At 39.4% G+C, this 16,575-nt stretch overlaps 1 protein-coding gene across 2 annotated transcripts in view; it reads left to right on the forward strand.

Annotated features, from left to right (window-relative positions):
- The window catches only part of LOC122811573 (ras GTPase-activating protein nGAP-like), a 580,578-nt gene that overhangs the window by 336,333 nt on the left and 227,670 nt on the right, over nucleotides 1–16,575 (forward strand). For both annotated transcript variants that reach the window (XM_044083499.1, XM_044083500.1), the window contains one exon: nucleotides 12,933–13,018. In XM_044083499.1, the coding sequence (XP_043939434.1) occupies nucleotides 12,933–13,018 (86 nt within the window). The remainder of the gene's footprint in view (nucleotides 1–12,932; nucleotides 13,019–16,575) is intronic.

Genomic DNA, 16,575 nt, shown 5'->3' on the forward strand with positions numbered 1-16,575 from the left:
CGATACACATCTAACCCTCCGCCATGTTCTGTTTATGTTGCAAAAGAGATTGGGAGCTATGAAGTAAGTGCTTATGTCCCCAATGAACTCATGAATGTGGTGTAGGTCTGATAGGATAGGGTCTGTTGAGGCAATATAAGTAAGACAGCGATCGCTCCTCAGTAGCCTGTATGACACTATGAACAAGGCTTTGAAATGGACTGCGTAGTTTTTATGATTTAGGCCCTTGATTTTCTTAGAAAGAAAGGGTTGTGGGCATTTAAACTGTGTTAAATTTTTGGACAGGTAAACACTGACGGGAGAATTATATTCAGTGATCAGCCTGATGAGTGTGGAATACGATGGAATGATCATATCAATTGACATGGATGCTGTATCCTTAGTAATGAGCTGTGTAATGGAAAGGTACTTTCTTGCAATAGTGGATATGTGGTGATCAACTGACAGTTCATTTTCTGCTTAGGTTCCCAAGTCACTAACTATTGGAACAATTTTCAGGAATGCATTGTCAGTGTGATTGTAACTGTGACACTATCGGCCCAGCTATCTGGAATTCTGTAAATAATTCTATGTCATTTGTGAATATTGATATGATTTATACAGACCTGTAGGTTATTTACTGAGCTTCAAGAATGTAACCACAGCATACCCTGCTGGAACATAGAAGATTAACTTACAAAACCTCAAGAAATTAAGTTGAAATTAAGTGCTTTACGATGTGCTATAAAAGTTAGTTTCAATGCAGCAAGAAGACAGGATGTCTAGAGCTAGAAGTTTTTTTATTGTCTTGGAGAGAAGTATTTACTATGTTTAAAATGTAAAAACATTTTATTACTTTATAACTTCCTAGCAGCTGCACATATGAGAAATATGTATTTTTAACACAGAGATGTTAGTTTCTGGTTTAGCCTGGGAATTAAAGTCAGGTGACAAAAAGTGATGTCATCCAAGCTAACCCAGCAGTAATATGTGATACTGATTTAAGAACTCACTCAGAGAGACAGAGACTGGCATTTTGTGTTTGGTCTTGGACCTGGCAAGAACAACCACTCATCTGAATTTGCCTTCCTCTGTAAATAAGTAAGATCTGGGGTACAGTCTTTTCTTTTAGATACAGACAGGAATATCGTAAAGATTAGTTTAAATGTTTTCTGTATTTATTTGAGACTGTCCTGCAATGTTGTTTTAAAATATTTCCTGTGATTCTAAACTCTGAAGTAACTGTATTTGTTATTGAGTATTGTTTTGTTATTTTATTATTTACTATTAAATACATTTAAACAATTTAATTGTGGCTGGTTAGTTTAGAGATATTTATTTAAGCTCTTAGAATACTGGCATATGTATTTGGTGACATTGTACAGGCCTGTACAGGCCACTCCTAATAGCCTGGTGCTTGGTCAAAGACTACCATTTGGATTAATAGTAACATTACACAGCAGGATTGGGCACCCTTTGTAAGGGCCTTATAGTAGCTGATAAGTAGGGGTTGGTGGCAGTGATAACTACCTTATAGTCTGGGCAGAAGGCAGCATAGTTAGTAAACCTGTGCCTGCCTTTCCCAGGTGTGTGTATGTGTGTGTGTTTGTATATAAATCAAATCTCAAAGTGTGTGTGTCAGCTACTTGGGCAGGGATACGAAGCACTGGTTGGACTGAGAGGGTGCTGGAGGTTTTCACTTGACCCCTCATCTGAGATCTTAACCTTATAGCTGTGCCAGTGGGGAGTCTTACTGGGGATCTGGAGAAAGAGGGAGAAACCAGCCCCAGATTGTGATCTCTGTGTGCTCTTAAGAGAAATTGTACTTTATTGTGTGTGTACTTGTAATCCTCCCAATGTGTACATCACTCACTGTTGCCAGTGGTGAGGATTGAGGTTCCTTGATTACTGGGCCAGTGCAGGGGCATCACAGTAACAAGGGCCTTCTTTCTTGCCAAAGGATGTGATTATATATTCATTTGCATTTAGGTTTAATCCATGGTTTTGACACCAGCTGTTGGTTAGGGAAACACCTTCTTGAAGCAAGTTGGTGTCCTCTGAGGAGTTTATGGTGGCATCAAGCTTACAGTCATCTGCAGATGTGATCAGCAATAAAGCCTTAATAGCATCCTTGAGCTCCAGGAAGTAAACACCAAAGGGAGTGACCCTACGATGGAACCTTGGGGTATACCACTAGTGACAGGTCTTTTGGAGGAGGTAGAGCAAGCCATCCTAATTGCTTGGGATCTATTTGTGAGTCAGTTTTCTACATAATGAGTTACACTTGGATTAACCTTCAGCTGGGATAGTTTGACTGAGTGTGGGATGGTACTGAGGAACTTTGCAAGGCTCAGATATGCAGTATGTACTGATTTGCCCTCATCCATTGCTACAATAAATTTCTTGAAGAAGTCAACCAGATAATTTAGGCATGATCTGCTCTCTACACATCCAAACTGGCTTGGTCAAGAGTTTGTAGGTTACCTATGTCCTTATTTATTAATTTCATAATGATCCTTTTTATAGCTTTACAGATATGGCTGGTCAGACTTATGGGTCTAAAATTTCCCAGGTCTGTTGATTCCCCAAGCTTGTGCAAAGGGATGACATATCCAGAAGTGACCCAGAAGCCAGAGTATAGGAGTTTTTATATGGAGGATCAGGGATATATTTTCAGAGTTGCCTAAGAGAACCAGTTTAATCCAGTACAACACTGAAACTTTGCCTAGTGAAAACGAAATCCAAAACCATACTTGATACCAGAAATCCGATCCCTATCAGTTAAAGTAGGGGAACAGAAATGTGCAAACAGGATCAGAGAGGAATCCCAGAGTGACAGGAATAACCCTTCTGTATTAGTCACACTGGCTGATGGATCTATCAGAGTTTGCAATAACTTCATAAAACTAAACAGCATTTCTAAATTTGACTCGTATCTTATGCCTTGAGTGGATACATTACTGAAAAAGTTAAGCAAGGCAATTTTTCTTTACAATTTGGACCTACAGGTTACTGGCTAATTAATCTAGTCCTTACAGTAAAGGTAAAAATGGTATTTTTCAAACCAGGTGGCACTTTCCAATATAGTCTCATGCCATTTGGTCTCTGTGGAGCACCAATAAAATAACCAAGGCTCATGAACGGGATACTTAGTGCACAAACAAGCTATTTGGTAGACTACCTGTACAATGCGGCCATTTTAGCTGAGGTATGGGAAAGTCATTTCCCTAAAGTGCAGGCCATTTGGACTCCTTGTGCCAACCTACACTAATAGCAAACTCAGCTAAGTGCAAGATAGGCATCGGTTATTTGGGTTACATGATAGATAGGGGAATGGTAAACCCTTAGGCTGAAAAGGTAGATCTAGTAAGAAACTGGGGTAGGCTGAAAACAGTAATAAAAACAGGTTAAAGCTTACCTGGGCTTGGCAAGCTATTATCACATTTGTCCCAGGCTTTGCATCTCTTCCCAGTCCCTTGACTGACCTAACTGAGGGTAGGTCCTCAATGAATTTCAAATGGACAGACACCATGGAAAAAGTATTTCAGAAATTAAACAACCTGTTGGCTCAATACACATCTTAACTGCTCCAGAATTCTTAAAACACTTTATTGCCTTAACTGATACTTCTGAGGTAGGAACTGAGACAATCCTGTTACAAAATTTTGAAAAGGATGAACACCCTATTTGCCACATTAGCTGTGAAGTCAGTACTGTTCAGTAGCATTACTCAGTGAATAGAACAAATACTTAAATAAATGGGCCCGCAAAACATTGAAATTTTATCTTTTAAGGAGAAATTTTAAAAACTGGTAAATTATTATCTGGAAGTTGTACAAAGTTGTGGCTGAGGTGGAGGGATAGGGATAATTTTCAGTGGCAGAGAACAGTTTCCCAGGCTAGTGCTAAGACAAATATTATTTGAAAGACATCTTTCATCTTAGTGATTTGGAATGACTGGGTTATCTAGTTTAATCAAAACAAATAGGATTTTCATAAAAATAAAGAAAAAAAATAGCCAGCAATAGTGGTACACCACTGCAGGCAAGGAGCACTCCAAGTGTCAGAGGAATGGCTATATAGTGCCAGTTGTATGGGAGCTAAGCAAAGCAGATGGCAACTATACTTGCTAAGGAATCCATATGAAACAGAAACTGGAGTTACACTTTGAAATATGAGCTAATTTTCTGGTCCCAGTTAGAAACTACTTGGAAGTAAAAGGGTATTGTCAGGGCTGTTATATGACTGTGGTGTTAGTATACCTTCTACCAAGAATTGTCAAAACAGCAAATAAAAGGGATTATGACATCTATTAAAACTTTTCATGAGGGATTTGTGTGAATAGTAAAGGACTAAGAATTAGTAACAAGAAACTAAGATGCAGATAAAAAGCCCACAAGGCTGACCTTAACAGCAGCAGATGTTACTTGTTTTTTTACCTAAATATTTTGGTATGATTGATGTGCTGACACAGATGGAATATGACAGGTTTATATTTTATTCAGCCAAACATACATGCTTGCAGAGCATGTGTATATGGTTTACTATCAAAATTATGACATCCCTTTTCCCGTCATTATATGGTTGAAGGTAAAGGTCTGAATAGGCAACACTGTGAACGAAAATCCTGTTGACTTTGAAATGTCGACACAGTTTGTGTTTGCAGTTATGAGAGTCACTGTTTCGAATGGGATCACACTACAATGGAGATCAGAAAAATTACCCTTTTCCTCACTGTAGTGCGATCTTGGAGTTAGAATATATAATTAGTAGGGGGTGTGGAGGATGCAGGGAGGCTTGACCCCCTGCAAAACAGTATAAATGTGTATGCCTGGACAACGGTGTTTTTTTTTAGATGGCAAGTGGTCCAGTGTTGAATCTTACCTTCTGAATGAATCGACATTCTGAGCAGTTGACTGGATGCCTTACGTTGTTCCAGCTTAGGGATTTAAATATTTGTGGATGGGCCTTCGTGAATTTGATAGTAAACATATATATATATATATATATATATATATATATATATATATATATATATAAACACACACACACACACATGTATATATATATATATATATATATATATATATATGTATATGTATAAGAATAAAATGTTGCTGTGACTTGACATAGAAATGTAGCTGGTTATCTGTCACCCTGTGCAGTTTCTACTTCAACTGTGACCAAATATAACCGTAACACATTGTGCCTAGGGCAGATGCATCTACGGACAGATGGGATAGATTAAAGCAAAATGTTAAAAGAGAAATGACTGAATGTATGTCTGATGGGCAATGGAAAGAAAGAGCAAAAGACAGGCAGATAAATATCAGTTTGCCATTAGGCGTGATAAAGAATTAGACTGTCTCAAAGTTATAATTGCTGGCATTGGGGTCATCCCTACACAGGTCCCTGAATGACAAGAAAGGCAGCACAAGATAGTATAATGACTTGCTGTGACATTTCTGGATTATCCATATGATGCCCATGGTGTCAGTAGTGGATCATATAAAAACATAGGTTCATAGGTTCATACTAGGCTATCTGCCCTAGGGCATTTATAAGCCTAGCCAGAATGTGTTTGGCTTTCGCCACCCATTTTAAATTAATTTTGCTATGCCCTTTTTCGAGGTTAGTATACTGTGCCTCTGTCTAACAGTGACACAGAAGTGATACCCGGGGTAAACCTATGATCTCCCATCCACTCATCAAGATTCCTCTTGAAGAGAGTCAATGAGGGACTCTGCCTAACCTGGACTGGGATTTTATTCCAGAGTGAAGGGAGCCTCTGGGTTATGAATCTGTCCCTCCAGCATGTCCTATTTATTTCAGTGCTGAGGTTCAAGTCTCTCGAGCGTAGCTCGATGGGATTTGGATTTTCTGAGGTGCAGCATGTCCATTAATTCCAGGTTGGACATGGCTTTATACGTCAGGCACAGATCGCCTCTGAACAGGCGGTATGCCACTGAGTAGAGCTGGAGTTTCTTTAACCGGGCAGCATATGGCATCTGTTTGAGCCCTTTGATCCTCTTGGTGAGGTACTTTTGGGGTCTTTCCATTTGCTGCAGGTGTCTGGTAAGGTACATCCCAAAAGGGGCATTGTACTGAATTATGGGCCTGATGAGGGATAAGTAAAGAGGCACGATGACCTCCCCTGATCTAGATGTGAATCCCTTCATGATTAGGTGGGCTATATAAAATGTTTTTCTAACCACTTTGGCCACGTGGTTGTCAAATGAGAGATTGCTATCAACTTGGGTCCCCAGGTCCCTAATTACTTCTTCTGTACTTAATGGATTACCACCTATGTGGTAATTTGTGGGCACTTTGTTTTGCCAAAGGGATGACTATACACTTTTTGGCATTTAGCTTGAGGCCATGGCTGTGGCACCAGTTGTCTGTTTCTATGAGGCCCTTTTGGAGGATGCTTGTGTCGGCTGGAGAGTCGATTATGGTGTCCAGTTTGCAGTCATCTGCGAACTTGGTCAGCCACAGTCCTTCCGTGTTGGTCTGTACCTCCGAGAAATATATACCGAACAAGAGAGGTCCCAGGACTGAGCCTCGTGGGACACCACTTGTAACTGGTTTGGAGTCTGACATGGCTCCAGCAATTCTAACCATGTGGGTTCTGTCCTTGAGCCAGTTTGCAACCCATCTAGTGACATAGGGGTTTATATTTAAGCTGGTGAGCTTATCTATAATGCCCGAGTGGGGTATTGTATCGAAGCCTTTTGTGAGGTCCAGGTAGGCTGTGTGGACCACCTTCCCCTCGTCAATGGCCTTGGTGACTGTTTCAAAGAAATCAACCAGGTTTAAGAGGCAGGATCTGCCCTTAAAGCCGAACTGGGTAGGATCCAGTGTTTGTAGGTCCCCAATATCTTTATTTATGAGGTCCATGATGATCCTTTCCATAGCTTTGCAGACCAAGCTAGTCAGGCTTATGGGGCGATAGTTTCCAGGATCCGTTGAGGCACCACCTTTATGGAGAGGGACCACTGTTGCTGTACGCCACTCTTTGGGCACATATCCTGTAGTAAGGCTAAGATTGAACAGTAGTTTTATGTTTGGGTTTAGCTCTTCTTGGAGTTCATGTAGGACGCAGCCCGGGACACCATCTGGTCCCATTGATGCTGTTTTTTGCTTTGGAGAGGGCGGCTCTTACCTGAGCATCTGAGATGTCAGGGGGGCAGCACTTTGCTGGGATAGATATTTGCCCTTTTGGTGGGGAGTTTGCGCTGAACCTGTCAGCTAGGATGTTAGCAATGTCTGTGGGTTCGGTGTATTTTTTGTCATTTTGGACTAATTCTGGGCATATCTGGGAATTACCACCCAGGTTCCTAACATAACTAAAGAAAGCCTTGTGATTATCCTTAGTGTCCTGTGCAATTTTTCTCTCGAAGCTGGCCTTAGACAATTTTATGTGTGCCCGTAGTTTTTGCTAATACTGATCAGTGATGCCTTCCCTTTTGGGATTTTGCTCTATCATTTAGTAGCTTCCTCCTTCTATTGTATAGTTTGTTTATGGCTGGGGTCCACCAGACAGGACGCCTGCCTTTGGAGGATTGGGTCTTGGTTTTATTTGGGATCGCATGATCCATGCATTCCTGAAGGTGTTCATAGAATGCGTTTATAAAGGATTCTGCGGTCTGGGCCGTATTTTCCACAGGCCCGGGGGCTTTGAAGGATTCCACCTCAGTTTTGAGGAGTGTAAAATTTGCTTTAGAGAAGTTTTTCACTGTGGTTTTCTGGGCAGGGGTGGGGTCGGGATGTGAATATCCAGTGAGATTAGTTTATGGTCTGATCTTACCAGTGAGGGATACACTTCTGGTCTGGAGCATAGAGTCCCCATGTTGGTGATGATCAGGTCCAGTATGTTTTCCCTCTTGGGAGTGGTAACAAGTTGTTCCATAGCATTTGAGTTTATAAATTCTAGGAACCTTTGGGCTAGGGTGTTGGAGCTAGAGTAATGCTCCCAGTCTATGTTTGGGTAGTTGAAGTCGCCCAGTATAATGGTGTTTGGAGAGACCTTCATATTTTCCAGTGTTCTCAGGAAGGCCGAGTGGGGTTCCTGGGTTTGGGAGGGTGGTCTGTAGCAGGCTATAAACTGGAAGGCAGTTTTACACACTGTTAGTTGCACATGGATAGTCTCTGATGCTTCGTGCTTTGCCACCAACCTGGAGATGTGGGTATCTTTGATGAATATCGATACTCCCCCTCCTTTTGTGGTTCGGTCCAAGTTTTGGGGCCGAAAAGCATGGTATGAGGTATAACCTGGTAGTGCTGGGGTGCTCTCGGGAGCCCTGAACCAGGTTTCTGTTACTGCACAGATATCGATGTTCTCCATGATAAGGAGAGTTTCGAAAAGTGCATCTTGAGGTTTAGACTTCTGGCGTTGAGTAGCATTACTCTTAGTTTCTTATCCCTTGTGATACCTATGGAGGTGGGTTTGTCTACTGTGGAACTCTGGAGCTGTATTTAAGCATTGCATTTCAAACCATTTTAAACTTTGTCTTAAGGTTTTAAAATATTACTGTGGTTTCAGAGACTCCAGGTTATATACTATAGTGTGTGGGCATCCTGGGTAATAGGTGGGTGTCCACAACTAGAATGGGAATTTTCTTGTGGTTTTACCAAAAGACATATTTGTTGGGGCAGTTTTATAATGACTCCTCCTGTAAAGCATGCAGTGAAGGTGCCCTGGAAACATTTCTCCAGTACTTCTGTATGGTCTGGGTTCAGCTCTTTTAACAACCGTCCCTCTGTACTTGATGAACAAAAGATATACAGAATGAATAGACCCTGTTCAAATCCTCAGTAGATGAATTGGCTGCAAGGAGCTGAAGCAAAAGTACGTTCAGTATTCACCACGGCTAAAGTAATGAAAGACATATGCTAGCAGGGGCTGAGTTTCTAGATATGACTGATGGCAATGAAAGGTGTATGCTAGCAAGGGCTGAATTTCTAGATACGACTGATGGTAATGAAAGGTGCATGCTAGCAGCGGCTGAGTTTCTAGATATGACTGATGGCAATGAAAGACGTATGCTAGCAGCGGCCGAGTTTCTAGATATGACTGATGGCAATGAAAGGTGTATACTAGCAGTGGCTGAGTTTCTAGATGCGACTGATGGCAATGAAAGACATATGCTAGCAGCGGCTGAGTTTCTAGATACGACTGATGACAATGAAAGATGTATACTAGCAGCGGCTGAGTTTCTAGATATAACTGATGGCAATGAAAGACATATGCTAGCAGCAGCTGAGTTTCTAGATATGACTGATGGAGGCTGATGTGGAAGGAAGACTGAAAAAGTGTTGAAGCAAAGGGGTGGTTATGAAAGTGGTTTGGTGAAACCATGTTGCATGACATTTGGATGACTTTGAAGAGGTTCTGTTAAACCACCTGGTGACACAGTAGTGGATGCAGGATACTGCTTAGGCTTTTCTCAGTAAGAGCTAGAAATGTTAACCTTGGTTGGAGACACTTTGATAGGTGGGAGGAACACCTTGAGGAACTCCTGTATTCAGTGGATATGCCCTTCTCTGAGGAGATAATGTTAGAAGCAGATAGTAGAATTAAAACCTTTTCATTAGATAATGTCACTGTGATGGTTAAACAGTTTCATTATAGCCAGGTAGCAGTAAATAAGGTTCATCTGTCAAAGGTGGTCGACATTGTTGGGGTGTCATGTTAAACATGCCTTTTCAGTGTTGAATGGAATACTAGGACAACACCTATGGGCTTGCAAACTGGGCTAATAATCCACATTTTCATAAGCAGGAATTAATTTCATTATGGAAGGAACACATGCTTTAGCAAGAAATGTGTTACCAGTGTGCTGCAAAGGAGACTTCCTGTAATAGCAGAACCTCTAATTCAGCAAAAACAATGCTGATTCCATCCTGGCCATGAAACTATGGCTCAAATTGATCAAATCTTTATCCTTGCACAGATATTGGAGGGCTTGTGAGAGTTTATCAGTATGTCTACATGTGTTTTGTAGTGTTGGGGAAGAAATTCAACTAAGTATCCCACCTTGTGAGGAGTGTTGCAACAGTTATCACAGCTAATGCTTTATGCCATTTAGTCCCTGAATTTGAGGAGTGAAAATTATGTATGTATTCTTGGTATTGAACAGAATATGTTCAAGGCTGGTGCATGACTCCTCCAAGAATGCAATTTATTTAATCTCCTGTCTCTGATTTTCATGCACAGCTAAGGTCTTGATATTTTTCAGTATGAGGATCTGAGGATGCACTCTTGCTCCTTGGAGATGATGCTCTCCTTTTATCCTCACGTGGTTATGAGCTCAAGGATACACTAGAGTGATTTGCTACTGAGACAAAAGTTAGCCCACTAATGCAGTGGTCACAGGTTATCTCCTGGAAAAGAGTAAATTGTCCTTTGCAGGTGGGGTGCAGCTACCTGGAGTGAAGGAGTATAAGTATGTTGGGGTGCTGAGGGTAGAGAGGATTGGGAGATTAACTAGTGGATGGCAAAGCTGTGTCAGTATGCACTACTGTGTGAAGTAATAGCTGAGTCGCAGGACAAACCTCTCAGTTTACAGGCCACTCTGTCTACATCCTGATATGGCATATGAATACAAGCAGAAATGAGTTCTTTTTCCTCAGGGCAGCTGGTCTCATTCTCTGTAAGATGATGAGGAATGTGCCAGACTGGAAGAATCTCTAGGTGCAGAAACTTTGTTGAGCAGTATCTGGTGAGGTGATTTGGGCTGCTTATAAGGATACCATCTGACTACTTCCCAAGGTGTTTAGCTTGCATGTAAACCTGCAATGAATTCTTCCCTGTATCAATTCCAATGCTTTGGATCAACTTATCCACACCCCCACCAGGGGCAGCAATATCCTAGACCTGGTCATCACCAACATGGGTGGCCGGTGTTCCACACCAGAGGTCAGCTCCTCGTTGGTCAGATCCGACCACAAGCTAATCACCCTAGACATCCACATCCCGCTCTCACCCCCCATTAGTAAAACAACCGTAAAAAATGTCTCCAAAGCCAACTTCATGCTTCTTAAGACAGAAGTGGCAAACTTCACGACACCCATGCAGATGGACAATAGAGGTACGACTGCTGAATCCTACACAAATACACTTTATAAGCACGTACACAAGTGCATGGATCATGCTATCCCTAACAGAACCAAAATGCTATCCTCCAAAAAAAGGAAGCCAATCTGGTGGTCCCCTGCCATCAACAAATTCTACAACAGAAGAAAGAAACAGTTGCAAACAAGAGTAAAATCCCATGATTGGAGGAACTCCATGGTCAGCCTCAGTAAGAAGCTGAGATCCCTCAAAATCCTCCAAAGCTAGTTATGAAAACAAAATTGCCACTGATTCTAAAGACAACCACAAAGCATTTTATAGCTATGTCAAAAATCTCAATGGCAACACTCAGATCTGCTCTGAGTTACAGCACAATGACACTAAATATACAGAACCAACTGATATTGCCAACGTCCTGGCAGATAGGTTCAGTGCTAACTTTACCCCCCTCTCACCCTCTAAAGGGCCCATCTTTATACTTTTCTCATCCAGAAAAAAAGAGGTCATTCTTCCCCTCTACTCATCACTCATTATACCCATTATAGAGTACAACGCCCCTTTTGGTATGTACCTCACAAGACATCTACAACTGGAAAGGCCGCAAAAATACCTCACAAAGAGGATTACTGGCCTCAAACAGATGCCTTACACAGACCGTCTCTAAAAACTCCAGCTTTACTCCGTTGCATATCGCCTGCTCAGAGGCGATCTCTGCCTAACATACAAAGTTATGTCAAACCCAGAGCTGTTGGACATGCTCCACTTAAAGAAATCCCAATCCCTCCGAGCTACACGCTCTCTAGGGACCTAAACCTTGTCACCACAATAAACAGAACATGCTGGAGGGATAGATTCCTGTCCCAGAGACTTCCCATACTCTGGAACAAACTACCTGTGTCAAACAGAGCTCCTCATTAGCACTCTTCAAGAAAAATCTTGATGACTGGATGGGTAATAGGAAATTCACCCCGGGGATCACTTCTGTGGTTCTGCTTGACAGGGGCACAGGAAAATAATTTTCTTGGGTGGCGAAAGCCAGGATACCTTTTTGGCTAGGCTTGTATAGGCCCTAGGGCCAATAGCCTAGTACCTACCTATGAACCTATGAAAATTAAAACACAAACGTCTTGTAAAAAGTGTAGGATTACTATCAGCAGTGATATATATTCTGACTCGTGTCAATAATAAATTTTAAAATACATTGTTTTCTTTCAGGGATATGCTTCCTGTAACCCTCTTAACCTTTACTGTATTATTCTCACTCCAAGGTCACTCCAACTCATGAAAAGATGCATCAGTTAAAAAAAAAAAAAAAAAGTATTCCCTCACTCTTACTTTGAGAAGCTGTGATCAGGAAGTACAGATTTTAATATTATACTGACAACCACAAACATTCTTACAATGAGAAGTGAGAATAAAAGCATAAACAATCAATGTACTGAACAAGTACCTCAAACAAGTGAATTAGGATAAGGGCTCCATAAGGAAGGTGAATTAGACAGTGTCTGGCATGTACCACCTGCTTACATACCATCAGTGGGGTCACAAGGTAATGGAGGTTGTAGCAGGCAGTTTTTTTTTCTTTTGCATTCTTGTGTTTCTCTCATGTCTCATCACTCTTAAACCTAGTCTAAATTGGGAACAGACAGACATCATGCAGTTCTCTTGTTGATTATTAGCTTTACAAGTTGCTAAAATGCTATGTCTGAACAATGCTGGATATACAGAATATTTCCATTAATAGGTGAAGTGCAGTCTATAAAGAACTCCTCATTTATCGAGACTGTAATTATTATTTGTGTAGTCTTAACTTGTATAGTCTAGAGTGTTATGTTTGCTTGCTGTTCTTAATATGATAATATGCATATTATCATTCTAGGGTTTAATCTGGAAGAAATTTAATTCAAAAAAAGCAAAGACAACATCTGGTACGCAACTTGCACCAACATCTACTGAAGGTGAAAGGTATTAAACAATTTAATTTGATTTCCCTTTCTGGGACTTGATCTCTTTTGCTTTAGTAAAATATTATTTGACAGTACAGTTTAGGACAAACATTTGGGGTGATCAAGGACAGGATAAAAGAGATGGAAAAGGGAGGACAAGCAAAGGAACCTTTGAGAAATCAAGTTGTTTTATTGCAATATATGACTGCAATAATCTACTGTGCACATGATCTAAGAAGTGCCATGTTTATTAATGTAACTGTTACAGTGTATTAGAGGGAATGAACTATGAATAAAAATGTGTTGCATTACTTCCAGTTCTTACTGGCAGAAAAATGATCAGCTTAATTTCTGATGTTTCAGTGCCCACACTGATCTTATTTCATTGTATTTATTAAACGTGTTTGTGTGCAGAATATTGGGTTCAAGCATTATACTTGAGTAGGAGATAAAATATTCGTGTGTGTGCTACATTTTAAATCGCTGTCTCTGATGATAGCACTTTCCTCACCATGCTCATGTGTAAAACACAGTATATTAATGGTGCTAATCTTTTTAGAAAGTGTTGGACGATGGACTGTTTGTCCAATCTGTAGGTTTGCTTCTTCATCAACAATTGTGCTGAGTCCCTACAGAATATTTAAATAATAAATAGGCTAAAATACTGAACCATCCTCTTTCATCACAGTGACAGTAGATTACATTTATATTGTTTGGCTGTGTGTCATTATGATTTCATAAATTTATCAGCCTTATGAGTCAGGCACAGTGATGCACTGGTTACGGTCACTGTGTGACAGTCAGAAAATGAAAAACGAACCAAGACCAGCTGTTACGGCTCAAAGAAGAAGAACACACTATTCACATAATTTTCAATACTTTCCTCTGCAATTAAAGTTAATAAAAACGTATATACAATAAAATGGTAAACACTTTTGTTCATAACACTTAAATTAACTTCTTCAGACATTTAAACTAGGCATCATTCCATTTAAACTACCCGCTAGTCAGATCATGTACTTCAACGCCAGACTTCTCTGCCCCTCCCACTCAACCTAAACAGTTCTATCACCATTATTCATATAATACTATACACTTAACTAAAATACATTTCATATACATCCTACTGTCAAACAGTGAATAAAGTACAATTTAAAAATAGTTTCTTATTTTTCTAAAAACCAAATATGTTGCTACAAGTACCAATAAATACTATATGGTGCTACACCTTTTTAGTGCACCATTAGAAAGAGCTCTTCAAAGTCAGTACATACTTTATATTGAATTATAAATATTTCTAAATATAAAACATTTGAGATATAAAAAAATGACTTATAAACCTTCCAACTCAGTTATTCCTTGAACAGTTTTTTAAAACTATTTATTTAATACTTATTTAATTAAAACCTTAAATTTTGAGAATGCTATTAATGGAATGATGTTCATTTAGACCAGGCCAAGTATAGGCATTAAGTATGATTTGCCAAATTAATTGTCTTTTTTCTAAATGGAGCATCCATGGTCCTCCTATATTGTAATATTTACTGCTTTGTAAATCCACTTAGACCTTTTTCAGCTGTACTTCATTTATTAATTCATGCAGTACATAAGCATGACAGCCCCTTTTACTAAACATGTTCATTAAATTCTTACATTCTTCTAGAAATTGAGGTTCCAAAGTAACCATCCTTGCAGACCTAACTAGTTGATCTTTTACTATAGAGTGCTTCTGATGGTAGAGATGCAAACAAGAAAAATGTAGGAAAGTATTACAATATGTAGTTTTCCTAAATATCTTAGACATGCATCTCAGATTTTCTCTATCTTTTTCAAGTAATTAAGCTGTCATTTCCTTACTAATTTCATGGGTAAAAGTAAGTCAGTTGTTCTGTTGATATAACTAATAAAGGACTCTATGTTCTCAATCCCATTATTCCAGACAATAAAAATATCATCTAAATAGCACACACATATAAACTAATTTAAGCCCTTATTAGTTGTTGTTCACGATATAGTTATGCTCCCATTGAGTCATTACCATATTTGCAAAGATGGTTCCATAAGTGGAGCTCATAGCTACCCTGGTTTTCTGTAAATAGAAATCACCTGTGAAAAATAAATAATTATTGTTAAGGATTAGCTCAAATAATTCTTCATAGAAGTTAATGCCCTCTTGAATCAATCCTTTTTCTAAAATGAATTCAGTTATCCACTGTATCCCTAACTCCTGGTGTATGCAAGTACAAGGATCCCTTACATCTATGGTGAAAAATACATCATTGTCATTATATTGTAACTGGTTCACCATTTCCAAAAAGCTCCATGAATCTTTACACATTTGCTCATTAGCCAACAAACTTTTCAGCTTATTATTGAGGAATTTAGTGTAGGAATATGTGATGGAATTTCTCCCATCAAACAATTGGTCATATAGGAGGGTTCTCTAGGTCCTTATGGATTAAGATTTCACCAATACAATATTGGATTTGAAAATGTATTCAATAAATTTGAATTTTAGGTTGTTATTTGATGAAATCTCATCACTGAAATGGGATTTGCTTGATTTCTTGACACGAAGGTCAAGGTTATTAGTACTGCATTAGGTATGTATTTTTTAAATAATCTTGAAGGTCCCATTTTTATAGAAGCAGTTATATTACCTCAGCTTACAAGCATCAACATACCTGGTTATCCAGGCCCTATTTCAAATGTTTATATTTGAGAATAATAGTACAAAAGGATGTGTTCTCAGTACTGTGTCCTGTGGAACCTGCACTGGGGCAGACAAACGCCTACCTTTATCTTTTGTTTCACATTATTTAAAAAAACAATTTCCCTATTCAAATACACATGAACTGACATTTAATGCTTTCAGTTTTCAACCATTCCTCCTATGGTATAGTACTGACCGACTTAGCAAGGTCAGGATAAACAGTATGCAGTATGAATGTTTTAGCAAATGCTGCTGATACCACTTCAACGTAATGTATAAGGACACTGTGCCAAAAGACTGCAAGATGTCCCATTAATAATCTTATAATGTTCCACACCTAACATAAATATGTCATTTGTATTATTTCTGGATAAGTTTAGTTGTGGCACTTTCCCTGATTTTACATTCATGTTTTACACAGAATAATAATCAGACATTTGGGTCTAAACTTGTTCAGGTATTATATGATCCCACTTTATGAACTGGTGCCAAAATGTATGGCACCATAACCTCATGGCAAGCCCACATACAATGCTTTGGCCTACCATGCCAAATAGGGGTTTATTTAGCCTTTCAGTAATTCTGTAAAGGAAACCAGCAGGTTTGTCTTCTGGTCCCAAGAAACTTGAGCTTTTAGTTATATTTTTGGCTATAATTACCATTCATGTACTTAGATAAGGAATGTTTTACCCTGAGTCTATAGAAGGTGTGTGTGTGTGTGTGTGTGTGTGTGTGTGTGTGTGTGTGTACGTACATCATTTATTTAGATATAGTTTGACACATTCACTAAATTTGTTATTTCACCCCTTTTCATCTATTAAGTAATTAAGTCAGGTTAAGGACTATATTTAACTTGTCACGTC

The sequence above is a fragment of the Protopterus annectens genome, chromosome 9.part0, assembly GCF_019279795.1.
Source record: "Protopterus annectens isolate FY-2018-M chromosome 9.part0, PAN1.0, whole genome shotgun sequence".
Classification (NCBI taxonomy): domain Eukaryota; kingdom Metazoa; phylum Chordata; order Ceratodontiformes; family Protopteridae; genus Protopterus; species Protopterus annectens.